Source organism: Tenrec ecaudatus, chromosome 14, assembly GCF_050624435.1.
Source record: "Tenrec ecaudatus isolate mTenEca1 chromosome 14, mTenEca1.hap1, whole genome shotgun sequence".
NCBI classification, from domain to species: Eukaryota; Metazoa; Chordata; class Mammalia; order Afrosoricida; family Tenrecidae; genus Tenrec; species Tenrec ecaudatus.
Genome location: NC_134543.1, coordinates 98,062,525 through 98,090,387, shown reverse-complemented (window position 1 = coordinate 98,090,387; position 27,863 = coordinate 98,062,525). Strand labels below are relative to the sequence as shown.

At 51.1% G+C, this 27,863-nt stretch overlaps 2 protein-coding genes across 3 annotated transcripts in view; one reads left to right on the top strand and one right to left on the bottom strand.

Moving 5' to 3' along the window:
• Positions 1 to 383: 383 nt before the first annotated feature.
• On the bottom strand, positions 384 to 6,703 carry ZFYVE19 (zinc finger FYVE-type containing 19). Of its 2 annotated transcripts, XM_075530718.1 has the most exons (11): positions 5,952 to 6,703; positions 4,506 to 4,627; positions 4,359 to 4,412; positions 3,761 to 3,879; positions 3,519 to 3,667; positions 2,941 to 3,049; positions 1,786 to 1,995; positions 1,403 to 1,482; positions 1,058 to 1,156; positions 844 to 971; positions 384 to 762 (listed from the first exon to the last, which is right to left on the bottom strand). In XM_075530718.1, exons 1-11 carry the CDS (start codon positions 6,003 to 6,005, stop codon positions 678 to 680), a joined length of 1,209 nt encoding a protein of 402 aa, XP_075386833.1. In that variant the 5' UTR covers positions 6,006 to 6,703; the 3' UTR covers positions 384 to 677. The 2 variants fall into 2 exon arrangements, with proteins under 2 accessions (XP_075386833.1, XP_075386832.1); XM_075530717.1 differs by having other exon boundaries at positions 3,519 to 3,879.
• DNAJC17 (DnaJ heat shock protein family (Hsp40) member C17) overlaps positions 6,299 to 27,863 on the top strand; it is a 38,587-nt gene continuing 17,022 nt past the window's right edge. The window contains exon 1 of the mRNA XM_075530719.1: positions 6,299 to 6,453. Coding sequence (XP_075386834.1) covers positions 6,376 to 6,453 — 78 coding nt within the window. The 5' untranslated portion in view covers positions 6,299 to 6,375. The remainder of the gene's footprint in view (positions 6,454 to 27,863) is intronic.

The following is a 27,863-nucleotide window of genomic DNA, read 5'->3' as shown; positions in this document are numbered from 1 at the left end:
GGCTGGCTCTGGCCAGACCGAAGCAGAGGCTTTGAAGGGAGTGTACAGGATCCAGGCTCGGAGGCCAGAGGCCAGCTGCAGGAAGATGGACACTGGGTCTCCCACTCAGACCTGTATCTTCCCTTGCCCGCCATGACGACGACAGGCTGAGGCACTGAACACTGAAGGTGGGGCCTGCGGGTTAGGCAGAGCTGCCAAAGCAGGATGCGACGTTCAGTTCACGCCTACCAAGTGAGGCCCCCGGTCAGGGCGCACTCCTCCTCTCTGGAGGAGCGTCCAGAGTAGCTCAATCTTCTCTTGCCACAGGCCTAGGCTTGCAGGCTACTGTGCTCTTGGGCTCAGGCTCAGGGCCCTCCAGAGTCAAGAGAGGCTGAGTCTAAGAAGTCAGTAGATTTTATTAAATCCAGCACGTGCCAGGCAGGGGCTCTGGGCCTGTGAGCCACACTTCAGAGCTCACCCTGAGAGTCAATCTGGCCCTCTCCCCATCATGCTCTCACTCCCAGCCCGGGCTTCTCGGCTCTGGGGCTCCTGACTGCCTCCGGCTGGCTCCTGCAGTCATTGTTTCCTCCTTCCAGGAACACTGAGGCTCAGGAAGGGGCTGGACCCCACAATGGGTGCCCCACCCCCTTCACCCCCTGGACAGCCTGAGATCACCTTCCCCGGGGCCAGGGGCTTGCTCAGTGCTCTCGGCCTGCTTTGGGGGGACGACGGTGGTACGCAGCCGTCTGGTGCTCCTGAAGTTCATAGGCATCATGACACTCCCTGTGGAGGGAAGGACTGTGTTTCAGGGACACCAGGTGGCCTGCGGGGTCCCGGTCCCACAGAGCCCTGGCCGGCACCCACCGGAAGCAGCGGGCACAGTACAGATCCCCGTCACAGCCGGCGCAGCGCAGTGTGGGGTCCTCGTTGCAGATGCAGCACCAGGGGAGCGCCTCCGCCTCCACCTCAGGCGTGGGGGGCGCAGCCGGGGCCTTCGGGGTCCAGAGGGGAGGAGGAGGGGGTGAAGAGAAGGCGGGGGGGCGGGGGGCAGAAAGGCTGTGTCTGGGGCTTTCCTTACCTCCGGCCCTGTCTGGGGGAGGCGAGCCTGGGTCCTGCGAGCTGGCTCTGCGGGGATGTTAAAGCCGCTTGCCTCATCCAGCGCAGCTTCTTCCGTGAGCTGCGGGTGGGGGAAGAGACTCACACTGGCCCTGCCCGCATTTCTGGGGCTCTGGCTTTTCCACTCATCTCCTGTGACCTGCTGAGTCTCCAAGATCGGGGACCAGGGTGGGCCTGCGCCACAGGGGCAGTAGGGGCCCCAGCCAGAGCAGGCACAGAGATGACAGTCCCACCGCCCCCAGGTGGGTGATGGGGGGGGCAGGTGGGTGGTAGGGCAAGGAGGCAGAGAGGACAAGGCAGGGCCCACCTGCTGCAGGACCCTCTGGATGGCTGTCTCCTCATCCTCCTCGTCATCACTGTCTGGCAGGCGATAGTCCTGAAGGGTCACTGGGAGACAGAGATAGAGGCGGGAACAGAAGGAATGGGAAGAGAGACATTACCACCACTCCCCACCCCAGGCTATAGTCTTGCCTCTAGAAGCTAGTTTGGTTTCTAGTTGCACTGATTTCAGAGACACACCCCTGCCCCCTGCAGGGTGGGAGTGGGGAGGGCCAGGAATAGGAACCCAGCAGCTGGAGGGACTGAGGGTTCCCTACTCCTGATTGCTCCTCCCCTGCTCTGCCCAGCACCTCCTGGGGGCCCTGGTGGACTCCGCCTTGACAGAGTTCAGCCAGCATCCCCGGGCACTACCTCCATCAGGGTCCAGTCCTCGCAGCATGGCCAGCCGCTTGGCCAGGGCCAGGATCCGCTCCTGCCTGGTGTTCTCCTCCCGAAGTTCCACTGCAGCCTCCGCCAGCAGCCTGCTCTTCTCCTCCTCCAGGGACCGGGGAGCCTGCCCCCGGGGGTCAGTACTCCGGGCCCCCGAGCCACCCTGGTTAAGGTCGTTCTGGATGGAGGCCGCTGGGATCAAAGACAGTCAGGTAGCAAATCTCAGCAAAAGCCACTGAGCCTACTTCTCAACTTCGCGTTACACTGTAGTCATCAGCTTCCTGGGGTTGACTGCCGGACAAAACCTGTACCTCCTCCAGGTTGCCAAATGTGAAGGAGTAAAAGCCTTGGGCATGGTTTTGTGACCACACCTGCTGCCACCCTCCTGATATCCCCACATGCTGCACTGATGGTGGATGCCCCAGGGTGTGAGGCTCGTGTCTCTGGAGGAAAGGATCCAGATGTGGGGTAGCAGGAAGCCCAAGGCCAGCCAGTGGCTTTATCATTCTGGACTGGGATTCTTGTTTCCCAGGTGCCTCGTAGAGAGGACATCGCTGACCACGTGTGGGAAGGATTTTACCTACGTGGATGGATGTTGCTCTGACACAGCCACCTTCAGCTTGGTGCCGAGTTTGAAGTCAAAGTCAGACAACCCGAGTTTCAAGGCGCCACCCCTTAGCAGGGGCATGACCTTGACACTTAGCCCAAGGTCACATAGCCAGTAAAGGCAGGAAGGAGACTCACTGTCTTAACTACCAGACCTACACTGGCTCCCTGTGGACTACCAAACCCAAACCAAACATGCTGCCACGGGAGTGGATGCTGACTCACAGCGACCCTGTAGGACAGGGTAGAACTGCCCCTGCAAGTTTCTGAGACTGTTGGACAGCTCTGTCTTTCTCCCTGGAAGGGTTGGTGGTTTCGAACTGCTGACCTGTTGGATCGCAGGCAACCACAAAGCCACCAGGGCTCCCCTCTTAGAAGCAAGCAGTCCAGAAATGGCCGCTCTTAGAATGTTGAACGTTCGGAGCTGTAGCCATCTCCCAGAGTGAGCCAGCAAGCGTGGGTGCCAGCAAAGCCTCTTCCTCGTGGAGGAAGAAGGGCACCGGGTCCCTAGGGGCGCCACTGAGGTGTTACCTGGGTTTCTTCGCTCACAGCTCTCATCAATAGCCACCTCAGCTGCCAGCTGTGTCAGCAGGTCCTGGGCCTGCTGGGTCTGGGTCCTGGTATCTGGCGGCAGCTGCACCTGCCCAGGGGAGGCAACTGCACTGAGCTGGTGGTCCGGAAGCCAGGGTGAGCCTCAGGCATTCTCAAACTCAAGGCCCAGCAGCAGCCGTGGGCAGCGGTCAGAGCAGCACTGTACTCCAGAGCTCTCAATGCTGTGACCCTTCAGGAGTCGATGGCCGGCCTGCCTGCCTGCCTCCCAAAGTGCCTCGGTCGGGCTCGAACCTCCACCCTCTTGGTTAGTAGCTGAGCCCTTAACCATTTGTGCCACCCAGGGAAGGGTGATGAATTCACAACACGTAGGATCTAGTGGGTCGCCCAGTGCGCAGTAGGGCAAGGGTCCACTTCAGTCCTGTGGCTCACCTCCGGTTCCCGGCTGGGCAGGGGGGATGAGGGCTGGGGAGAGGGAGGGCTGTGCTGCCAACTCTGCAAAGTCCCTACCTGTACATGCACCTGTGCTCGGCTGGGCCCTCCCTCTCCCTAGCACTCACGGGCTGCGGTGGCTGAGCAGGCAGAACTCTGCCCTGCAGTGTGGTCAGCCGTGCCTCTATCTCCTGGGTGGAAGGGATGGAACCCGGGGGCTCCCCCCGCAACGCAGCCAGCCGGGCTTCTATCTCCGCCGCCGGCGAGGACACTGGCTCTGCAATCGGCACAGGGGGAGCCCTGTAAGAGGCAGAGGCACCGCAATGCCAGGAGGCCTGGCAGCGTCTTTGAGGCCGCCGGGCCGACTCACTGGGCTTGTTCTCCTGGCGGAGGCGAGCCAGGCGCTCAGCAATGACCTGGTCTTGTTGCGTCAGTCCCAGGGTCCAGGGAACGCTGGACTTCTGCTTGCCTTCCAGAGCTGCCACGCGTCTGGTGGGACATGAGACAGGCTCTTGAGGAAGGGCCCCAAGTGGGGACGAGGGTGCCTTACTATTTCCCACTCAAATCATTTCTGGCCAGCTTGCGGGGTGGGGGCGAGGGGCGGGTCTCTAATGGGCAATCTGCTGGAGTCCTGGCTCGCTTGGCCGTTGCCCTGTGGTCCATCCTGGCTCAAGCAGATAGGGCAGGGCCCACCAAGTGACGAACTGGTGTCTAACCAAGAAACCAAGGACATCGAGAGCCTGTGAGAGGGGTGTTCTGACACTGTGCTCATCTGACAGAGAATTCTATCCTGATGGCTGCTTTGTTGTTACCCCAACCCCATTCCTCTCTTTCTCTTTAGGACTTTTGGGAGAAAGATGGGGTTTTCTACTCGCGTCAAGTCTCGGAAACTCATAGGGACAGTTCGACCCTGTGCTGTAGGGTTGCTGAGTCAGCACTGACTCGCCGGCTGTGCGTTCAACACTTACTTCTTGTAGTTCTGAGGCGGTGACCACTTGGAGGTGTTGGCAGAAGTAGACCCTCTGGAGAAGAATCTAGTGTCAGACTCTGCTCTCCTGAAGGCTGTACCCTGGGCTCCCTCGCCTCCCAGCCACCCTTGGCTGCCTGCCCCTCACCTGGTCAGGACCTCGTGGCACTGCTTGCAGACCTTGTGCTGGGTGTTCCCAGCCCGGGGCACGGCCGCACTGAAGCTGAGGCAGCCAGAGCAGAAAGCCCGGCCACAGTTCTTACAGCCGCACTACAGGAAACACCAAACGGGGCACTCACCTGGCACTGCAGGTCCCCCCGGGGGACACTTCAAGCACACAGGGCTGGGGGAGACACTGACATTGTGACCTGTCACTGGGAGGAGGAGGAGGAATGGGGCCCCTCAGGGACAGGGGCTGGTGAAGCAGTTCCTTAGTCTCTAGTCTCTTATTCACATCATGCAGTGCTTCATGCACAATTCTCAGTGCTTTTACACTAGCTTCAATTCCCAGGCATAGGGGTGTGGAAAGCCAAAAGGCCTCACTGACTCTTCAACAAAGGCAAATCAGAGCGCAGGATACATGCCTTCTTTGCACTGGTGGAGTAGGAGGGTGGCCAGGCTCGGGATGGGGTAACAATAGCCTCTATTTATTAAGCACTTACTGGGTGCCAGGCACTGAACTCAGCACTAAACATTCATCGGCTTTAGTGCTCACCATTTACACACATCCCCTTAATCACCTTTTGATGACCACCATTGAATGTTGCTATTTTAGGCCACATGGACTCTCAACCCAAGGCCTTTCTATGAACAGGGCACCAGAACTCACGTTGACCCCTGACCACCCTGACTCCAAAACCTGGGCTAAGTGCTACTCAGCCCGTGTCCATTCATCCATCCTGCCTGGTCCTCATCTCTCAGCTGGATGCCTTGCCTGTAGCTGAGGTACAGGAAGCCTACTGTTACTAGGGGACCTTGGCAGGTGCCTGAGGTCGCAGCTAAGGGCAAGAGGAAGGACAGAACTCTAACTCGAGAGACCTGGGAAGGACAGGCTGCAGAGAGTAACCAGCATGGGCGATGCGCAGGTGGTCACAGGGCATTCATAAGACTGGGCCCAGAGAAGCAGAGTGGGGAGAAGGAACTAGCCGGTCGACAGAAAAGAGAAGCTTTCCAAAACACGAGGGCATCAGATTTTATCGTTTTATAAGGCACTTTCACATGAGACGCAGTGGGATGCGTGCTGGGCCGCTACCCTCAAGGTCAGGAGTTCGAAACTACCAAGCGCTCCTCGGGAGAAAGACCACCAGCTGCGGAAACCCAACGGGGCGGTTCTACTCTGCCTTATGGGCTCGCTACGAGTTCGAATCGATCCTATGCCAGTGGGTTGGTTTGACCTCCAGATCGCATTGGACCCGCACAACTCCGCATGCAAGGCAATTATTACTTTCATTTGAGGAAAATCGAAACCACACAGTTAGCAAGGGGCGGGGTGGGGCCGGGCCAGGGAAACAAGCCTTCGGGCTGCAAATCCTGTGCTTCTCCCTCCACTCTGCGTCCTCCCTGGACTTCCAGCCCCCGGGCAGAGAAGACTTGCCTCCTTCTTGAAGAGTGTGAACTTGGCCGCGCAGCCGTAGCACCTACTGTCCATCTTGGCTCCCGAGACTGCAAGGTCGGCAGAGTTGCGGTCCCGCCCGCCAGACCCACAGCTCCTGGACTCTCTCCTCAGCACTGTCCGGCCCCAACAAGCCCACTAGCGCGTTCCAGCGGCGGTCCCCAGGCCGGGAGTAGGGACCGTCCACCCTGTTTGAGCGCCGCCGAGGCGAGAGCGGGGACTGCTGGGAGTTGTAGTTCCTTCACGACCGCCCGCCTCCTTTAGAGTCAGCTCGGCCAGATCCAGAACACTATTCCCAGAAGGCTAAGCGCCGTCCAGCCGGCTCCGCGTCGGCAGTCCCCCGGGAGTCCCGACGCACGCTTGGACTCCTGGGAATTGTAGTGCAAACCGACTCAGAGTGGGAACCATGGCGGTGACCAAGGAGCTCTTACAGATGGACCTGTACGCGCTGCTAGGGATCGAAGAGAAGGCGGCAGACAAAGAGGTGAGGACGGCGTCGGGGAGGGCCGTTTCTTGAGCGGTTCCTCCCCTTTTACCATCTCGCCCGCAGCTGGCACTCGCTCGCCTGGTTCGACCGGGCGTTGGGCGGGAGCGAGGGAGGCCTCCGAAGATGTGTTCCCAGGTCTTTCCTGGAGGGTCTGGGGGCTCCAAAGGAAGTAGGGGAACAAGGGACTCCTCGCGCCGCGTGACTGCGCTCTCCCCTGGGCCCCCTGACTGGGAGAGGGCCTGCGGGGAGCCTGCCGGGGGGGCCGAGCCACCTCCACGCGCCTGCGCAGTTGCAGCGTCTAATTCCGCTGCTGTCGTGACTGGGGCTTGGAGGTGCTTCATTCAGGCAATTCCATGGGGTCCTGGGTGAAAGGGTCAGGTCTCCAGGCACCGCCGCTCTCATTTCATCCCTTTTTCGTTGTGACCGGTGACCCTGCCGTCTCATTTCTTTTTCAGCCCCAGCTCATTGACACTTTTAACGTAGCAGAAGCTCAGGTGGTACTTCTTAACATTTGAGAGTGGGCCAAACAGGAAGAGTCCGAGGACTTAGACAGGTGGCCTGGGGTTCTGCAGAAAAGTCGTAATACAATGCCAGGGCATGGGGCACTGATGAAGCTATACCCTAGATTTCCATGGTCCCTCTCAGAATCAAGCTGGAAAGAAGAGTCCAGTAATTCATTGGATGGGAATTAATGCCCACAAATACCCCTTAGTGGGAGAAAGATGAGGCTGCCTGCTTCCCTAAAGATTTACAGCCTTGAAAACCCTAAGGGACAGTTCTGCTCTCTTGTAGAGCTGGCTTGTATTGGCATTCACTTGATGGCAGTGGGCTGGGAATGGCCGGCAAAGGAGCCCTGGTGGCCCAGTGGGTCGGGTTGGACCACTGATCAGAAGATCAGCAACTTTAGCCCACCAGCCACTCTGGCCTACTTTTGTCAAGAGTTGCAGCATTGGTAGCCTGTGGGAATTCTCCTCTGACATACAGTGTGATTTGGAATCTACTTGATGGCAGTGAACTTGGTGGCAGAAAGAGATTGTTGCCAAGACTGGGGTTTTTACAGATGTTGACTGACACCGTTTTCTCCCGTGGCTTGCCTGGTGGGTGCAAACCGCTCACATGCCTGATAAGCATATAATACTTCTTATATGCCGGGCACTGTGTAACTGCTTTGCATCTTTTGAGTCGTTTATTTAATTCACTGTTGTCGAGTCAATGATGACTAAATTGGTACCTTATATTAATACTAGGATTTTTCATACCAGGCCCAGCCAGGGTGTTAGAACCCTAAAATTGAGACCTCCTTTGGAAGGCAGTTGGGAAGTTCTTGATGTATGTATTAGTCAAAGAAGTAACATGATTGGATTTTTCAAGAAAATATTCAACGTTAATATGCAGAACGGACAGGGATGGGTGTGGAGGAGCTGCCGCTAGGCATCAGGCAGGGCTCTTGTCTAGGTAACCTGGTAGTTGGGATAAAGAGCTCACTCAGATGAGGCTAGGGGTATGTGAGAAGGCTGTATGAAGGACAGCAATGCTAGCTATATGGGTTGCTTTCGATGTGCCAAGACCCTGGTGGGGCAGTGGACTAAGTTCCGAACTGGTAACTGAAAGGTCAAGCCCACCAGCTGCTCCTTGGCAGAGCAATGAGGCTGTCTGCCTCTGTAAAGATGTGCAGCCTAGGAAACGCTGTCAAACAGTTCTGCTCTTGCCCTGCAGGGCTGTTGGAGGAGGCAGAATGAACTCGGTAGGCTTTTTCTCTCTCTCTTTTTTGGTTTCCCATGTGCCAGGTGCTTTGCCTGCCTTTTGTAGAGTCGGCATTGCTCAGGCACAGTTAACTAGAATAAAGAGAGAATGTGGGAGGTACCTTCAGAGGGATATAAATAAGGTGTTGGGGATGTTTGAGTCAAGTGAGATGACTTTGAACTTGAGATTAATGGGGGAAAGAGAAGAGTCAATTGAGGCCTTGAGACAGGCAGAGCTTGCCTCGTGGAGGTGGAGGAAGGGCATTCCAAGAAAGGGGGTAAAAGAAAGAGAAGACATAGAGACTAGTTTTTCTGGGTGGTTATGGATCAGTATTGCCCTGATGGCAATAAGTTGGGTTTTATTTTTCAATCATTTTATTGGTAGCGCTTACAGATATCACAACCTTCCACAGTTCAAACACATCAATCAGTATTGGACAATTGCTACCACAGTTTCAAATCATTTTCTTTCTTGAATTTCCTGATATCAACTCCCCTTTATCCCCTCCCCTGCAACCCTTTATTTATTTATTATTTTTGCTGCATCTTACACCGTCCAATATATCCATTTACGTACCATGCTGTTGTTCACTCCCCTCCCAGTGCTGTCAGCTGCTCCCTTCCCTTTCTCCCTCCCCCTCACTTCCTGTTCCTTCAGGGAACCATTGCTCCCATTACTGTTTCTGAAAGGTTCTCTATCTTGGCTTTCATGAATTGAATGATCTTTTAATTAATTAATTTTTTCCCCAATGAACTTAATTATATAAATGAGCCTACACATTCTAACATGATTGAGGCAAAACAAATAAAAACCATAATAGTAAGGGGAGGAAATATTAAAGAACTAGAGGACAGTTGTGTGCTTCATCAGTGCTATACTGCACCCTGGATTTCTCATCCCTTCCATGTGGCCCTTCTGGGAGAGACTGCCGAATTAACTTGCAGGTGGGTTTTGGGTCTCCATTACATCCCCACCCCTTCACATCACTGAGTTTGTTTTTTTTATACATAAAAATGAAAAGGTAAAAGAAGATAAAACTTGAAAAGTAGGGTGGGGTCATGGAACCTACTGGCTAGTCCCATGGTAATGCACTTTGTGGTAGAGAGCAAGTGACTGAGGCCCTAGTATGGCTTTCTGTGGGAGCACAGCACTAATCTTATTGTGGAGGAGACCTGGAGGACCCACAGATACTTTGAGTGTATGTGAAGAATGCTCCTTAACTCTGGTTGTTTGATCACATAGTCTAGGGCAGGTGTCCTAAAACTATGGCCCGCAGGCCACATCTAGCCCGCCGGGTGTTTTTGCCCCATTTGTTTTTTTACTTCAAAATAAGATATACGCAGTGTGCAAAGGAATTTGTTCATAGTTTTTTTTTAAACTATAGTCCGGCCCTCCAACAGGTCGGAGGGACAGTGAATTAGCCCCCCCTGTTAAAAAAGTTTGAGGACCCCTGGTCTAGGGCTTCTTAAGAGTCCACAGAACCGTTTCAGGAGCCTAGTGAGCCCCTGGAATTGTGTATATCTATTTTGGGGACGGGGAGGTAATTTTATCAAAAACAAAACAAAAAAGATTAAGAAGCCCTTATCTAGGCAATCTCATATGTTTACTGATGGTGAAACTGAAGCTCAGAAACGCAGGCTGCTAATGACAGAATTAGGACTAGAACTGAGATATGGTTAATTAACAAATGACCCTTCTGTCCAGAACTTGGTTCACCCCCTCCTAAGGGAGTGTCTACCGATGCCGGCAAGGAAAGGATGTGACTCGGTTCGCACCTGTACTAAAGTCAGGTGTCGATGTGAAGTCATTCCCATGTGATGTATTCTAACTCAGGACTCTACTTGCAGCTGTAAGCCTCTTTGGGAAGATCCTTTCTTCCCTTCATTTTGGAAGGTCATTTCTACTAATGGACAAGACTAGGGTAGGATCAAGAACTGACTTTAGTAGAGAGTATGAACCAGGCCCCAGCCTTTTCCGGGGGGCAGTTTCAGACTCCACTTTAGTAGAGGGTGTAACTTCAGACCCATTGTTTGTTTTCCTTGGGGGTATTGTGGGCTACAAGACAGACTACACCTCCATCAAAGCCACTCCCAAGAGTCACCTGAGACACAGAAATCCCAGGACCATTTTGGAAGAGCATGCCCAAGACGTCTTTCTGAAGCGGCAAGACCAGAGGCACCACGGGCCTGTGGCGCATAGTCTCAGGGAAGCAGTCCCAGTGCTGTGGATACCTTCTTCTCATCGGGCTTGAGGCTATGGGACTGTGGGACAGAGTGACAGGCAGGCTGGCTTCCTGGCCCACGGAGGCGAAGGCCAAGGGACCATGGAGCGGAGAGAGCTGACAGACTGAGGAGCAGAGAGAGACCTGGTTGAGGAAGGGTGTTGCTGGGAACCAAGGACTGTATCCTCACTGTTTGCTGATCCTGACTTGGGGTCACCTATTAACTTCCCCCAATCACCCCCCTTAATTGTGACTTCTGTGTGACCACTGCAACGGACTATCGAACCCTCCGGCATGGAAGCAGAGGGCTGTGGGCGGAATGGCTGGTGTCCGACTAGCTCAAGAAGGATGGAGTGAGGAGACCCCTTTCTCCTAGTGTAAGCCCTGTCTTGGGGCAGCGGGGAAGCCAGAGGAGGTCAGCTATGTCCACCTCCATACTGTTTACCGCAGAGCCCTGATCCCCAAATGCAGGGCCCCGATGGTGTTCTTCCCACAGTGCAAGGCTCTCCGGCCTGCCGACTACCATATAGCTCAGGGGTAGCAAAGGGCTCCCCTGACACTTTCCCCAGACTCTGTCTCAGGGCACGGTGCCAGTGTCCGTAGACTAGCTGTTTGCGTGTGTCTTTGCGGTTAATCACGCCTCTTCCCTGCGCACAGGGAGACACCGTGGTTGCATCTTAGATGGCTGCTCACAGCATTTAAGAGCCCAGGCGTTCCTCCCCAATAGGATGTAGGATACTGGCTCGGTGAACCGTGTTATGCCAATTGACTTTGGTGTCTCCCAAGACTTGGTCCTGAGCCCCTAGGCCCAGTGATTCCTTCCCTCGAGATGCTTGGTAATGTCCAAGAAGTTCTCGTCTTGCGCCCTGTATTTCCCAGCCAAAGGTCACTGCCGTGGCCACATCGTCGCAGTCAAACCGGTATCTCTTTGTGGAGATAACTCCCCGATCCACTCAGCCCGCGTCGCTCTGCCTCTCTTTCGAAGTCACCGTTATTGCAGGGTCGGCTGTGTGGCAGCATCGAGCTCTTCCCAGGGCTTCCCTGCCTCCATCCTTTTTGCCTCCTCCTCCCATCCTGTGCACTGCCTTCCCCTTCACCCAAGGCACTGGCAGTCATTGCTCTCTCCTCCCCTGCACCTCTCACACCCCTCCAAGGCTGTTTGCTTTGGTGTGCAAACATTTGAATGGGCTTCTTCAATAGTGTCTCCTGCATTATTTGTCCTGCGGAAATTTATTCAGCATATTGCCCTCGAGGCTCCTCCCTGGTGTGAGGTATTTCAGATTGGTCATTACGCTTTATTGTCGAGTAGTCTGTAAGTAGAGACTGTAATGGCCCTATTTTGTCCTCCAGCTCCGGCCAGTGATGAAGGGCGACCTGGTCTGATTCTGTCCACAAGGGGAATGCTTTCCCTTTCCCTCTGTGGAGATGAAAGCCGACTGTTGGTTTTGTATATATGCCATTATGTTGAGGAATTTCCCTGTTATTCCTATTTTGAGTGTGTGTTTGTTTGTTTTTAAATCAAGGACAGGTGTTGTATTCTCCTTGAATTGTTTCGTGTCTTTCTTGGGTGTTCCAGTCACTCTGCCCTTCGGTGAAAGTGCTGGATTACTGTCGGTGGGCTGTTTCTCTCTTCGGTTCTGCGAGAGTTTGATTTATGTGTTTTGAGGCTGTCTCATTTTATGCATAGTTGTTTATTATGGTGATATCCTCATGTCCAGTTGGCCCTTAATTATTATTTCCTTCCTTACCACTTATGCTAGTCTGTTTTATCAGAACTTGATATTTGGCACGCCTGTGCTTTTTTTGATGGCCGTTAGTTTGATTATTTTTCCCATCCTTTGATTTTTAGTCTGATTTTGACTTTGTATCTTAGGTGTGTCTCTTATAGACAGTGCATTGATAGATCCTGGTTATTTATCCATCTCTGCTACTCTTTGTTGACTGATGCATTAAATACATTTACATGCCGTACATTTATGGGTAGATGTAAATTTACTGTTGTCGTGTGCTGTTTGTTTTTTTATGCGTGATGCTGTTGGTTTCTTCCACACAATTTTCTGTGCTTTGTTCATTTTGTTTGTGAGTTTTCTTCATTACCGTTGATTTAGTGCTTCCTAAATCTTTATGATTTTCCTTTTTTTATTTTGATGATGTTTATTCGTCTTTGTGGAGGTTACTCTGTAATATTATTCTCTCCATCCCAAGTTTAAAGCACTATGCTTTAACTTGAAATTGACTTGATTTCTTCTCTGTTTGGAAGTTCTGTGACTATACTCTTTATTTCCTGTCTTTACTTTGTCTTCATTTACAAATTGATATCGCTGGCTCTCTATTTTTAATCATGTAGGTTTATTGGGCTTTGTTTTGTTTGTTTGTTTGTGCTTTGGATATGTGATGTGTTACTTTCGCTGCCACTGGTCTCTGTCCAGTGAACTCTCATTAGTATTTCCTGTAAGGTTGGTCTGCTTTTACAAATTCCTTTCATTTATCTTTATCCAGAAAGGTCCTAATTTCACTATAGTATTTGATAGACAATTTGGCTGGGTATGTAATTCATGGGTGACATTCCCCCCCCCACCGCCCCCAGTGTTTTAGATATGTATCATCTCATTGCCTTCACTCCTTCATGGTTTCTGCTGAGAAATAAGGACTTGGTCTTATTGCTTCCTATTTTTCAAAGTGACTTTTTGTTTTTCTTAGCTGCTCTCAAGAGTCTTCCCTTGTCTTTGGTTTTGGAAAGTTTTATTAAGATAAAACTTGGTGATTTAGTGGGGAGTTTATCCTGTTTGGGGTTTGTCCAGCTTTTCGAATGCATAGCTTCTTATGTTTTATGATATTAAGAAAGTTTTCTTCCAAACTCTTTGACAATTTATGGTAGTTTTTTTTGGGGGGGGGGCGGGGCGGTGGTGTCTTCATGTTCTGAAATTCCAATCACACGTATGTTGCTCCTCCTGATGATGTCCCATATAATTCTTAGCCTTTCTTCTTCCTCTTCGATTGTTCTGGCATTTCAGTGTCGAGAGAGTTGTCGTGAAGCTCAGTCACGCTGTCTTTCAGTGGTTTACGTCTACTCCTTTGCCCTTTCAGTCTATTATCTAGCGTTGAGAGCTTAGTATGAATCTTCTGGATTCTTATTTGCTGTTTCTAATTCTTCATTTTGTCAGTTTGTTAACACACTGTTTATTGGATTAATCTAAAATTTTTCTGTTTTCCTTGGTTTCATCTGCAGCTTTCTCAAATACCTAAATATCATTGTTTTGACTTTTTTATCAGGTAGTTCCAATGCCATGTATTCCTCAGAAGGGCTCTCTAGCTTTGTTTTGGTCACTTGTGCCAATCTGTCCCTTTTTTTGGTATGAAATGATCTGTTGTCTTTAAGACATTGTGGTGTTGCTGTGTTTGTATGTCATTGGTGATTGTATGTTGGTATGTACCTTGGCACACCCCACCTGTCTCCTGGTGGGTGTGCTAGAGAATGGGAGTGTCTGTGTTGTTTTCTGTTGGTTGTTCTTGAAATGTAGGTGAGGACGGGTTTTACTGGTGGCCACTGTGTATCACTGATCTGGTGGCATCAGAGTGGGTAGTGACCCTTGAACAGTGGGTGGAGCATGTGTGCCTGGTCTTTGTGGGCCCAGATGCTCTCTCTCAGGTGGGACAAGAGAAGGTGAGTAAAAAAACAAAGTAAAAAACTACAAACAACAGCAAGAAAAAAAATTAATATCTAACGAAGGAAAAAGAAATAAAAGCTAGAGAAAAAGAAGAAAAGGGAAAATAAAAGGTAAATAGAAGAAAGAAAGAAAAAAGGAAGCAGGAAATGAAAAGAAAGAGACGAACTAAGGGGAGTGTAGGAAACTGGAGGCACAAAAGAGGAAAAGTCTATGGGCAGCAGGGTACATGATATAGCTCAGCTCCCTCTGCCAATCGGGGAGTTCATGGGGGAAAGGGCGGGTTAGGGAGGGATGCCTGATACCTAGATGGTGTCTGGGGTCAGGAAGCCATTTTTGCTGGCTCCGAGGGTGGCTGAGGCCAGGGTGCTTGCTCCCAGAATGACTTCTTTCTGACCTGGAGGGCAGCGGGGGTAGGGTAGCTAGTTGGGGAAGAAGGTCTATGCCTGCCGAGGGTTGGTGGGACAGGTTACCTTTCCGGCACTGCGCCCTACTGAGGCAGAGTTCGCAGGGTGTGGCTCCGACCTGAGGTGGATTAAGGTGTGGGGTGGGGGAAGTCACTGGCTTCTGGGTGGGAGTGGACTCCCTTTCTGGTCACCAGGAAGGTATGGAGAGCAAGGGGAGGACCACATCTTCCTGGTTGCCAGTCAACAAGACAGGAGCTCTTTGTCAGGCCACCTGACAGTCCATCTGGTCCATCATGCCCCTAGCCCTCCACGTATCCATTCTACTTTGTCCTTTTCTCTGAAACTCAGAATTACCCGCACCGGCCTCATTGGCCCTTCTGTGTCTTTGTGGTAGAAGGTGTGCGTAGCGTGACTGCTGGCTCCCCATCTTGCCGGGAAGCCCTCAGTTCGTACACATTTGGTTTCATGTTATTGATTGTCATCCCCACAGTGTGACATCATTTGTCCCACTTCCTCCCTGGGGTTCCCATTCACATTCTCCCTTCACTTTTAGCCCCTGTGAACGTTATCCTTGAGAAAATGTTTCAAATGGTTCGTTAGTCTAAGGAGTGTGTCCCTCCCTCACTAGTGTTCTTGTTCTCCGTATAGACCTATTATTTGGCTAAAAACTGAACCAGAAGGGAAAGTTCCATTCCAGATGTAAAGGGCGACCAGAAGCCGCCCTCTCAGGGTTCTGCCAGTCTCGACTTCAGCCTGCTCTTCATATTCTAAATGCCACCCTCGCCAAGACCTGCAGAGGTGTCCTTGCAGTTTCTTTCTCCCAAATAGAAATAGATAAAGACACACCTGCATTTTTAATGGTATTTTTATACATTTTATCCTGTTTCTGTATTTAATTCTGTGAACAATTTAATTTCTATTGTTAACAACTTCTGTTGATAAATATTCTTCGATGTTGAGATTTTGAAAGGGAGAAAGCTTGATGGTTTCAGCCTCACCAAGCCATCAGCGCACACTTGTGAACTCAAACCTAGTTGGAAGAAATGTCCCTGGAGAGGTTAATATTGCCCCGTGTAGTTGGCTTTTCTGTGGGAGAAACGCGTCTGCGAATAGGACCTCCCTTCTCAGAACTGACAGCAGAGAACCTCTTGGAAAGTTTTGACATTTTCGGTGGTGGGGAGCCCAGGCCTTATTCCTAGCACTTTTCTTTCCCCCAGCTTGTGTAACATGGAAGTAGAGTTTCTTCGTGGGGCCTTGATTCTGGCCACCGCAGGGCTGTATTGAGCTTAGCCGAGGCACCTTCCACAGTCCTCCGAGCAGGGCATTCAGTCCCGTGCCACCCGGTGACTGTTGCCCACACCCTCTTCCCCCTCGTGTCCATGTCTGTTGTGACCCAAGAGCCCCTGGCATCAGCACAGGTCCCTGGGACCTTTTGAGGTGCTCGTCTTGTCTTTACAGGACTGAGACATCCCTCCTCCCCCTCCCCCACACACATCTTTTTTTCTTTGCAGTTGTTTATCCAACCGTCTATCACGATCTCAATGTGGATGCCTGTTAGACATCTCGAAAATGAAACCCTAACCTTACCTTCTCCCCAGCCCCCGTCCACCCAGTTGTTCTCCATCTCATCAATCCCTTTTTGGTACTGCTCGGGCCAGCCTCCACGAGCCACCCTTGACGCTTCGCTTTCTTTCACGCCCCATGCCCAGCAACCAGCAAATCCTCTCTTCCTTCCCGGCTAAACACGGGGTAGGTAAATAGATGCATTGCCGCAAATATCAGAGAAACCGTTATTAAACGGAAACACACAGAAAGGTGAAGTGCTTGTGTCTTGACATCGCCTCCCTCTAGGTCTATATACTCCTGAAGGTGGTGTTCCGTCTCACCAGCTCTGAGGATGGTCTGTGCTGGGAGATTGATGCCACTTCCAAGCAGCCGTGTGACATCACTGAGGGATTCAAACGTGTCCCTTCAGAATGCCCTTTGAGGTTTGGGAACGGAAAGAAATCAAGGGGCAGGGTGGGTGGGGCAAGGTTTCCCAAGGAGACCCTCACTGGACAGCCCATGTTGTTAGGTGCTGTCCAGTCAGTTCCCACTCATTGCGACCCCGTGTGCAACAGAACCAAGCCCCAGCCAGGCCTGCGCCCGCCTCACAGGATTCTTGTGGGTGAGCTCATTGCTGCAGCCGCTGGGTCCTGTCCCACTGCTCCTCTGCTTTCCCGAGCTGAAGTCCTTCCCCACGGACTGGGGTCTCCTGATAGCAGGTTCCAAGGCCAGAAGACGAAGCCTCACTATCCTCGCCTCCACGGCGCCTTCTGGCTGCACTTCCTTCGACAGTCTGTGTAGCGTTCCATCTTCTGACCAGCACCAAAGTTCAACTACATCACTTCATCTTCGGTCTTCTTTACTCAGTGTCCAGCTTTCACAGGCATATGAGGTGATTGAAAATACCTTGGCTTACATGGACGAAGCTCCATGATGACTTTGAATGCTGACCTTGCAGGCAGCATGCCATAGCCCAGGGTCCACACCTGCGTTAAGAAGCACTTAACCCAGAGGCCCGGCTGAATGAACTGTGCCCTGCCTTGAAGCTGCCTGCACCCTTGGACTCAGGACGGGGGTACTCTAATGAGAGAGGAAGCAGAGAATAGCCTCCCCAGGGCAGTGGAAATGGCAGTCATTGGACCTTGGGGGGAAACCCTGTATTGGTGGGTGTCCAATGGAAAGGGACCCCAAATCACCAGATATTTAGTAGCTCAGTGCTCCCCTTACATTGCTACGACAGGTTTTGATCTGTAGGGCAGGGATCTGAACTTGTTAGCCCTGATCCAGGAAGTTTCCCATGCACCAGTCTCCATGCTTAGGGTCAACAGAGCTCGATGGGATGGGCGATGGAACTGTGCCGGGCAACAACTCCTGGACTGCAGCTCACGGGGGAACTGCCCTCGCGTGGACTCCTCATACCGACAGTGTCCAGAATTCTGTGTCATTGGGGAAATGGATGATACTGTCAGTGAAATTCCCTTGTATCCCGGGGAGATGACTGACTTTGTTTTACTTCTGTTTCTATAGGTTTTTGTTTTCTTGCCTTTTGTTTGTTTGCTGTTGTTGGTGTAGGTCGTCTTATGGGGCTTTGATTTTGTCATAACATGATCACCAAATTAAACCAGAGCCCTGCATAACTCGTGGACAAGCAGATGGAGTCTGGGCTCCCACCTGGCTCTAGCCCCAATCCAAGAACAGTTAGTTCTGATCACATGGCCCTGTGTGATTCTCACCTTTGGGAGCTGATCCCTGGAGATAAGGGTGCTGCAGCAAAGTGTGGTGAAGAGAGCAGATGGTGCCCGGCTATTGATAGGAATAGTGTCTGGGGTCTTTAAGGCATGTATTCAAACAAGCAGCTCCCTAAGTGAGGAGTCAACCAAGTCCACATGGAAGAAGCACACCAGCCGTGTGATCCAAAGAGGACAGTACCAAAATCCAACGATGAAAAGGGAGAGCTTAAATTGCGAGCACTCAATTTGTAGAAGGCTTTAGAGGACAGTGGGAGCCCCAAACCCACCTGCAGAGCAGCTCGTCAGACTAAGCTGCTGGCAGCTCCCCTCCAGCCACAGGCAAGGGTCTCAAACAGCTTTACTATCAGTTAGCGATCACTGTAAACTTCATTATGTTGGATGGAACTTGATACTTGGTCAGTTGACCTTCCTCTAGACCCAACATGAATTTGTTCTAGGCTCGAGGATTTCTTTCTTGTTCCATGACAAAAATTCCTTGCCTGTCTTTTTAACTATTGGTGGTGGTCTTTTCTTTTGTATTTTTATATTTGTATTTTTATATTATTATTTTATCCTGACCACTTTTTTGCTTTTGTTTTTCTATTGCTTCTGTTGGGTTTCCCAATTTGTGGAGCACAGAAGGAGTAGATGCCTAGATAAACTAATTCATGCAAGGGTTTCTAGAGGATGGGGGCGTGGGAGATGGCAGGGGTGGGAGTGGGATTTGGGGAGCAAACAATGACTATGAGAAAGGGGAGGGAGCACTAGAACTGATTGTGATTAAGTAATTTTAAAAGCAATTTAAGCATGGAAGTATATGATTTGTGAATACTGTATCCAGAAAACCACACACACACACACACACACAGAACGTAAACTTGACCAACAGTGACCAGGGGTGAAGGGGAAGGCATTGAGTTCTGTCAATGGTGGTAGCATAGTTTGGAAAAGGATATCAAGAGTGACTGTACAGCATGAAGAGTGTAATCAGTGACACTGAATTATGTATGAAGAGTGTAATCAGTGACACTGAATTATGCACGTCAAAGTTGTGGACTTGGAGACTGTTGTGTGTATTTGTGCAACAAGCAGGGAAACAATCACATGAGTAACAGTGACTACAGAGAAAAAGAAAATGTTCTAGAATGGAACATGATGACAGTTGTACAACTCTGCTGGATGTGATTGTGTATGACATGTGGATGGAGTGCTAATAAAACTGTTAATAAAAAACAAACAAACAAACCATAGCTTGGGTCGGGCATACTGGAGTCCTCAAAGTAACACCCTGGCTTTTCAGTACTTCAAAGAGGTCTTGTGCAGCAGATTCACCCAGCGCAATGTGTCCTTTGACCTCCTCACTGCTGTTTCCATGAGCATTGACTGGATCCGAGCAGGATGAAATCCCTGACAACTTGAGCCTGGTCTCCACTGGTCAGGAAGTACCTTCCGGCCCAGTTGTGAGGATTTTTTCTTCTTCTTTACATTGTGATGTAATCCCTACTGAAGGCCACAATCCTTGATCTTCATCAGCAAGGGCTTCAAGCCCTCCTCACTTTCAGCAAGCAAGGTTGTGTCATCTGCGTACCGCAGCTTGTTAATAAACCTTCCCGATCCGGATACCGCATTCTTCTTCATACAATCTGGCTTCGTGAATGATTCGCTCTGCACACAGGTTGAATGAGTATGGTGAGAGGATACAACCTGATCAACACCTTTCCTCACAGCCCTGACGGTGTGGAAAAGCCGAGCAGCGTATGGTAATGGGAAAACGTTTCTCGGGACAACTCTCTTGTATTTTTTCCACCAGTGCAGTTTTCAGCTTTCCGAAAGCTGCTTCCTAATAAGCCTCCATGATTGGCCTATGTTCCTCGGGAAAGTCCACCCTGAAACCCCCTCCCCCCGGGACTCCCAGAAAACCTTCTGAGCTGACCCCTCTGCTTTGAGTTTCACTTGGCCCAGCAAGTCCCTCTGGGAACTACTGTCTTGATTGTACCTCTTATGATTTTAAGACACTGAAACCAGACTAACAGGTGTATTACCGAGAGACCTTGTCTGTAGTCACTCACTGACCGCAGTGACATATTTGACAGCGTTTTATTTGAAATAAGCCCAGGTACGTATGAACCAGAACCTTAATGGCAGTACTTTTTGGTTTTCGGTTCTTACTTCCTGGAGCCTCTCCTCGGTGCGCCAGCCAGATGTGAATCAGATCCTGTCACCTCTGTTCACAGCTCCCCATTGGCTTCTCACCAGATTAGGACAAACTCTGAGGGTCATATGCTGGCCTGTGAGGCCCGGCTTGCCTCTCCCATGTCATTTCCTGTCACCCGCGCCCGCCCCCCACCCCGACTGCTCCAGCTACAATAGTCTTCCTTCTGGGATTCTTGTTTTCAGACTCTTCAAACACACTTCTGCTCGTCTGCTTAGAATGTTCTTTCTCCGGGTATCTAGCTCTCACTCCCGCACCTCCTTCAGGTCTCCCTTCAGCTCTCACTCCCCTAGGGAGACCTTCCCTGAGCACTGACTTAAATGCGCTGCGTGTCACTAGTAACCATGTCATCTACTCAGTTGCTTATTGCTGATCTTCCCCTGTAGAAGGTAAACATCCACCAAGGAGGGGATCTGCTCTTTGTTTTTTAACTGCTCTGTTAGCGTGTCTATGGTTAATGTGCTCATGTTGCCAACGGAAAGGTTGGGAGTTTAAGTCCTCCCAGAGGCACTTCGGAAGAAAGGCCTGGCGAACTCCTTCTGAAACATCAGCCAATGAAAACCCTGTGGAACACAGTTGAGTCTGACACACATGTGGTCACCATGAATTGGAATTGACGTGGTGGCAACTGTTGACATATCTCTAGTAGGTAGGATAGTGCCTAGCCCTTGATTTAAAAGCAAAAAACTCCAAACTCGCTGCCATCCAGTCCATGCCGACTCATAGTGACCCTGTATGACAAGATGGGCCTACCGCTGTGAGTTTCCCAGACAGTCACTCTGCTAGAGTGACAAGTTCTTTTTCTCCCGGGAGCTGCTGGTGGCTTCAAACCGCTGACCTTGCAGTTAGCGGCCCAACAACTCGTAGCCACTGCACCCCCACGGTGCTTAGTAAATCCTTGTCAAATGATTGAACGAATACTTTTTTGATGAAGTGAGATTAGTAGACCAGAAACACATGTGAAAGTTTTTGAGTCGTCATGCAAAACTCCCTTGTGGAGAGATTGTACCGTCAGTGAATGAAGAAGACCAGAGAAGGGTTGGTGCATTTGAATCACGTGGCTGACAGAGACTATTGAATCTGTTGACTGGACTGCCAGGAGCGTGAACACAGCCGTCTCGAAAAGGAGGACATCTGACATGTCCCTTACAAGTAAGGGTGGCAAGGCTTACTGTCTCACGTACGCTGGACGGGTTCTTAGCAGAGACCGGAGCCTGGTAAAGTGAAAGGTCAGGGAAAAAGCGGAAGTCCTTGCAGAGGCATCGGCACAACGGCTGCCAGAGGGCCAAACAACCACCGAGCTAAGGATGGCCTGGGACCAGGCAGTGGCTCGTTCGCTTGTGCACAGGGTCGGTAAGAGTGGGGAGCAACGCGATGGCACCTACCCACCACCCCTAGTTACAGAATGCTCCTTCTGCTCGCCAGCCACCTGCCTGACCCTTGACAGCAGATGCAGTGTGCCCAGTGCTTCGCTCAGAGTAGACGCACAATGGATGTTTCCTACTTCAAATTTTACACAGTTCTCCCTGCTTGCTGTTAGCTACCTTTCCCTGCTGCCCAGGTGTGTTTTGAGAGGAGAATAGAAACATTTTCCACAAACTCGTCAGTGCCAACTGTGTGCCAGTCCCTAAGCCTAGTGCGAGGGTACAAGTAGGAGGAGAGCTGGCTGTCACAGGCTCTCCCAAGGCCCGCCTGCTTCCAGCTCCCCCGCCCCCAACCCACCCTCTTTCCTGTGACGAGATGCAGCGGCTGAAGTGGGTAATCCCTCTAGATAAGCTAGAATTTTCTTCTCTTTTGGGGGTATCATTTTATTGAGGGCTCTTACAATGCTTATTAAATCCAGGCGTCAATTGTACCGGGCATATTTGTACATATGTTGCCCTCATTCCTTTTTAGACAGCTACTTTCCATTGAGCCTTTGGTATCAGCTCCACTCCCCCCCCCCCCCCGCCCTCATGACCCCTCGATAGATTATAAGTTATTGTTATTTTCATGTCTCACACCAACCACTGTCTCCTTCCCCCATGGTTTCAGTTGTTCTTGCCCTTGGAGGTGGGGTGTGGTTGTGTGTCTGTCATTGTGATCGGTTTCCCCTTCTACCCTTCCTCCCCACCTTTTCGCTTCCCATCTGGTATCTCTCTTCCCGTTCCTGCTCCTGGGTTGCGTGTGTCATGAGCTCTTTTTCTTCTTTTGTTTTCCTGGGGGCTCTTACATCTCTTATCACAATCCATATATTCATCCAGTGTGTCAAGCACATTTGCACATATGCCGCCATCATCATTTTCAAAGCATTCTCTTCCCACTTGAGCCCCTCATATCAGCTCCCCATTTCTTCCCCCTCCCCCACCCACCCGCCCTCATGAACCCTTGATAAGTTATAGATTGTTATTTTCATATCTTACATCATCCTCCATCGCCCCTCACCCATTTTTCTATTATTCGTCTCCCTGGGAGGGGGATTATACATTGATCCTTGTGATCTGTTTCCCATTTCTCCCCCCACCCTCCCCTAATCCTCCTGGTATCTCTACTCTCATTGTTGGCCCTGAGGAGTTTATCTATCCTGGATTCCCTGTGTTGTGGGCTCTTATCTGTAGCAGTGTGCATGTTCTGGTCTAATCCGATTTGTAAGGTAGAATTGAGGTCATGATAGTGTGTGGGGGAAAGGCCAGTCCCCCACAACTAATCCCGGATTCAATAGACGCAATTGTACGGTTAAGATATATAAAGATTATCTATTTAGGGGGCGTGATTACAGGTAACCACACATGTCACAGGAAGGGGTTGAACAATAGGCAATACAAGCAATAGGAGGAGGATAATCAATGGGCATATTGTAACAGGAAGGGGATGAGCTAGGGGTGTGTACATGATAGAAAGGGGTAGAACTAGAGGTACACATGTGACAAGATGGGCGGACCCTAGACTCATGATGGCTGCCTAACCTTGGTTACCCTTGAGTGGGCTTGACCTCCCTGGGCTCTCCTTCAGGGAAAAAATTTACTACTATCCTTATCAGAAGGGAGTTGGCCCTACTTGTGGAATGAACAGTGGTGATTGCTTGCTCTAGATGGCTGATAACCCTTAGGGAGAATAACCCCTGACCTACTTCTGTTGATCTCCAAGCATGTAGTCATTTGCCACGTGTAGCAAGCAGCTAAGTTTGGCATATATTTGGGAGAAACAACTTGGGAGAAATCTTTCTGTTTCCCACAGTAGTGGGGGGAAGGAAGCACCAAAGAACTAGAGGAAAGTTGTGTGCTTCGTCGGTGCTATACTGCACCCTGACTGGCTCATCTCTTCCCTGTGACCCCTCTGTGAGGTGATGTCCAATTGTCTACTGATGGGCATTGGGTCTCCACTCCATGCCCCTGCCCGCCCCCCTTTCACATTTGGTATGATTTTGTTCTGAGTCTTAGATGCCTGGTACCTGATCCCATGGACACCTGTGATCGCACAGGCTGGTGTGCTTCTTCCTTGTGGGCTTTGTTGCTTCTCAGCTAGATGACCGCTTGTTTATCTTCAAGCCTTTCAGATGCCAGATGCTATATCTTTTGATAGCCGGGCATCATCAGCTTTCTTCACCACATTTGCTTAGGCACCCATTTGTCTTCAGCGATCCTGTCAGGAAGGTGAGCATCACAGAATGCCAGATTGTTAGAATTTACACATGTACAGTGTCATGAGTTCTTATCTCTCATCTACACCTGTGTACATGCTCTGGTCTAGTCCGAAGTGAGAGGCAGCACTGGGGTCATGGTGTTGGGATATGAGGAAGCCTCCAAGAATCAGAGGAACATTGTGTTTCATCAGTGCTTTACTGCATCCTGATTGACTCATCCCTTCCCTGTGGCCCCTCTGTGGGGGAAGCTGGAATTTTCTAATCGGGTATTGATTTCCTGAAGAGTATAATTTGGTACCCCAAACCAAACTCATTATGACTCATCGCGACCCTATAGGACAGGGTGGAACTGTTGCTGTGGGTTTCCAAGATGAACTCTACGGAAGTAGAAAGCCTCATCTTTCTCCCTCGGACGGGCGAGCGGTTTCAAACTGCTGATCCTGCAATTAGCAGCCCAATTTGTACACACTGCGCTAGCAGGGCTCTTTTATAACTTGATACAGAAAATAGTGACTTTAGTAATTACCCTGAAGAAGTAAGGCCTAGAACTGCTGTTTTACGTCTACTGTGAATTAAGAATCGATAGAATCCGACGACAGAACATGCGCCATGTTAGGAATTGTGGTTCTGCCTTTGTAAGCAATCACCTTGAGCCTCAGTAGAAGTAAGAGCTCAGAAAGTGGGCTTTGAAGGAAGTCAGACTGCTTAGGTACTGGCTCTGTGACTCACCCATTTGTGACCTCTCTCTGGCTTGGTTTCCTCATCCACCAAATGGGAATGATAAGTCCCTGCCTGCTAGCAGCGTGGGGGGACCTGAGCCCTGTGAAGAACTTAGCACAGCACACGCACTGGGGTTAGCATTGACCTTGCACTCTCCATAGGCGGTGAGCTTGACTGTCAATAGAAATCTCCCACAACCCACAGCCAAGGTTGCCCTCCTCCCCTCACCCCTTCTTCCTCATTCCAGCCGTGCTAGGTCAGCCGGGCATTCTGCAGCGAGGCAGTGGCCACAGTCCAAGGGCGTGGGGGATCATGCAGACCACACTGGAGGCTCACATGCGCTCCTTATTTAGTTCAGATCCGTGCTGGTGGAGCATGTCACTCCAACAAGGCACCGAGCCGAATCAGCCCTCTGTTTTCTGACGGTTCCGCTGGCAGTCCCGCCTTTGGAGGTTGAATGAAAGAGGTGCAATAAAAACTGAGGCCAACACTAGGAATTAAAGAGGGAGACATGCTTCACGTGATTGGGAGCATCAGGGAAGATGTCCCTGAGGAGTTGTTCTTAAGACCTTGAGGGCTGAAAAGAGCTTGCCCCCGGAGCCTTTCCCAAAGCTTCACGTCCCCAGACAAGGCTGAGAAGCCCACCGCCGGTCACCAAGCTCGGTGCACATTCTGCCAGTTGTTCGTCCGCCAGGAGCCTGACCACTGCTGGGTGGCGCCGAGAGCCAGGCCTCGGGCCTCTTGGTTTCTGTCTGATGGCTAACTCACTTTCAGGTGCGGCTGTCTGACTCAACTGAGACTCTGGGTTTCTGCAAGGTACTTGCCCGCCTGTCCCACCAAAAGGAATGATTCATTTTGTTTGTAAGCGGTAAGCTACTCATTAGCATTCAAGATAATACCTCACATTTATATGACACTAAAATGCTTTCACATAAATTATCTCCTTTGCTGTGATCTTCAAGAGAGGCCTTGAGGGAGGCCAGGGCTGTTAGCGCTACTTCATAGATGAGAAGCCTTAGACTCAAAGAGTTTAATTGATTCGCCCAGCCTAAGGTGCCTAGTAAATGCTCAGCCACTGCCCAGACCTGAATCTTCTACTCCCCCTGCCCGTGACCCACATGCCAGGAGCAACTAGGGCAACGAGAGACAGCACCCCGAGAGCCTCCTGACTGCATTTGGGACCCGGATGGAGATTGGGCTCCGCCAGTAAAGTTATGACAAGTGTCATGTGGCCGGTAGGAAAGCCCACTGGACCAGAGTGGACAGCTGCGGAAATGCATTGAAGCTGCCCAAGACGAGTGTCGTGCACTTTCCATTTTAGCCAAAGCAGCATTCAATTTTTTTTTTAATTCTAGCAGCTTTATTGACATGATTCCCATATCATACAATTCAATAGTTCAGTCACATAACTTTCACAAATTTTGTTGTTCCTGAATATTCTTATTTAGTGTTTTTTTTCTCTAACTCATCTCTTCTAACTAATGTAAACATGTTTACTAATAAAACCAGTAAGGGGTGCGGACAAATAGAAAACAAGCTGTAGGAAATATCAGGGTCCCAGAGAGGAAGAGAGGATCTCGGGGCAACGCAAGCAGCGGGCCTGAGGTGTCTGGAGAATCTCCAAACGGAGAGGAGAAAGTGGGGAATGATTGTCGGGAGGGCCTGACTGTGATACAAGGATGCTTAGGGGCAGGAGGTGGGGAGGAGCCGGAACCTGAGAGCAGTATGTGTGGTGTGTGAGGTGGAAGAGCAGGACCACAGATTGGACTCTAGGTGAGCAGCTGGTGTGTGGACCTGTGAGGAAGAGGGCAGAGCAGGGATTGAGGCCTAGGAGGGAGGGAGTGATCCTGAAAGGGTTAACGGAAGGGGGCAGGAACCCATTGCTGAGAGCCTTAGAAATGGGAGGAACTGACACCCCAGATCCCAAAGCTGAGCATAGAGGCCGGGGTTTGTTGGGGGGGGGGGGGTGGACAGGCTCTACCCACAGTCCCAGTTGTTGAGTCCATGCAGCCATAAGAGCAGTCCACGTTTCCGTAGTGACCAGCGTTTACGGGTCTCTCTGCTGTGTTGCCCGGTAGGAAGGAACATCCTATCTTCCAGCAGAAGGGACTTTTTGATCCAAGCTCTGTGACTTGCTTCCTGCTTGTGACATCAGGCAATCACAGAACCTCTGATTTTCCAGTCAGTGAGGAGATGAGTTATGTGTGCGCCACCCCCACACCCAGTGTTTGTGGGGAAAGTCACTGCCAGGCAGTGATTACTGACTGCCCGCTCTTGGAAATGCATCTGCAGCTGATGCACCGGGCTGGCTTATGCCTTCTCTACCTGATGTCGCACAGAGCTGCCAAATGTGTCCTTATCCAAGCCTGATCCATCAGCCTGGCCTTGAATGTGCCTTAGGGATCAGGGAGTTGGACTTAGGCCCAGGGGCCCCGAACAGGCACTGAATAGCACCTGACTCTTAGGCACGCAGAAAGCCTTGATGGAATGAAAGAAGCAAACATGCGTTTGTTCTCAGCCAAACCCGGTTAAAAGGCCTCAGTTATGGGCCTTTCCTTCAGGGCCCCTGAGGAGGAGGCGGAGGCGGAAGTAGGAGCCGAATGGAGAAGGGGAAGCACTGGAGAGTGCAGACTGCCAAGGAAATGACACAGGGGTAAAGGTGGTCCCCCTATAGCTCACATCAGAGGGGAAGAATGAGTAAGGGCTCAGCAGACACCCAGACCTCCCCAACCTTCGGAAGCCCCATAACTGGTTCCACCACTTGTCGCAACAGCAGGGCTGGGAGCAGGGGTTTCCGGCCATCACTCCTGGCCCTTAGCCCCAGGCACACTGTGGAGCCTCTGATGGTCCCCTGGCCTGCAGTTTCACCTCCTGAGGGGAGTGAAGAAACTCCTGACTCACCCAAAACTGCTGGGCGCCGAGGGGCCCCTAAATAGAAAACAGTCATCATTAACTTGAAAGAAAAGTGCTTACAAAGAACCCATGGCTGCTGCTGAGTCAATTCCCATTCAGGGCCACCCTGGTGGGCAGAGGGGTGCCACACCACCATGGGGGTGGGGGTGGGGTGTCCGAAACTAGAAGGCTACTGATGCAGACGGCCTCCCCACTCTCCCAGGCGGAGGGTCCAGCTCTTCCAACTGTTCGGTCCACAGCCTAGCGCTTAGCCACCGCGTCATCAGGGCTCTCCAGGCAGAACAAGGGGAGGTGGAAGGCAGTGCCATGCTTAGAAAGTCTTCAGGAGCAAGTCCAAACTTCTGTGGAGTGGCGTTCATGTCCATGGAGAGTGCTGACATTCTGGGTCCTGACTCTTGGAGACGACCTGGTGCTTAGAAAAACCCAAGCTCCCGAACTAACTCCCCTGTGACGGCCCAGAAAGTGCCGATGAGTCTTTCTCCAAGCTAGAGCTATAGCTCTAGAAGGAAAGTGCTGAGTGTGAGCTTCGTTTCACGGGGGGTTCCAACCGTAATTCCTGGGGGGAGACCCAAACTCACTGCCATAGAGTCGACTCGACTCTTAGCAACACTTTAGGGCAGGTTGGAACT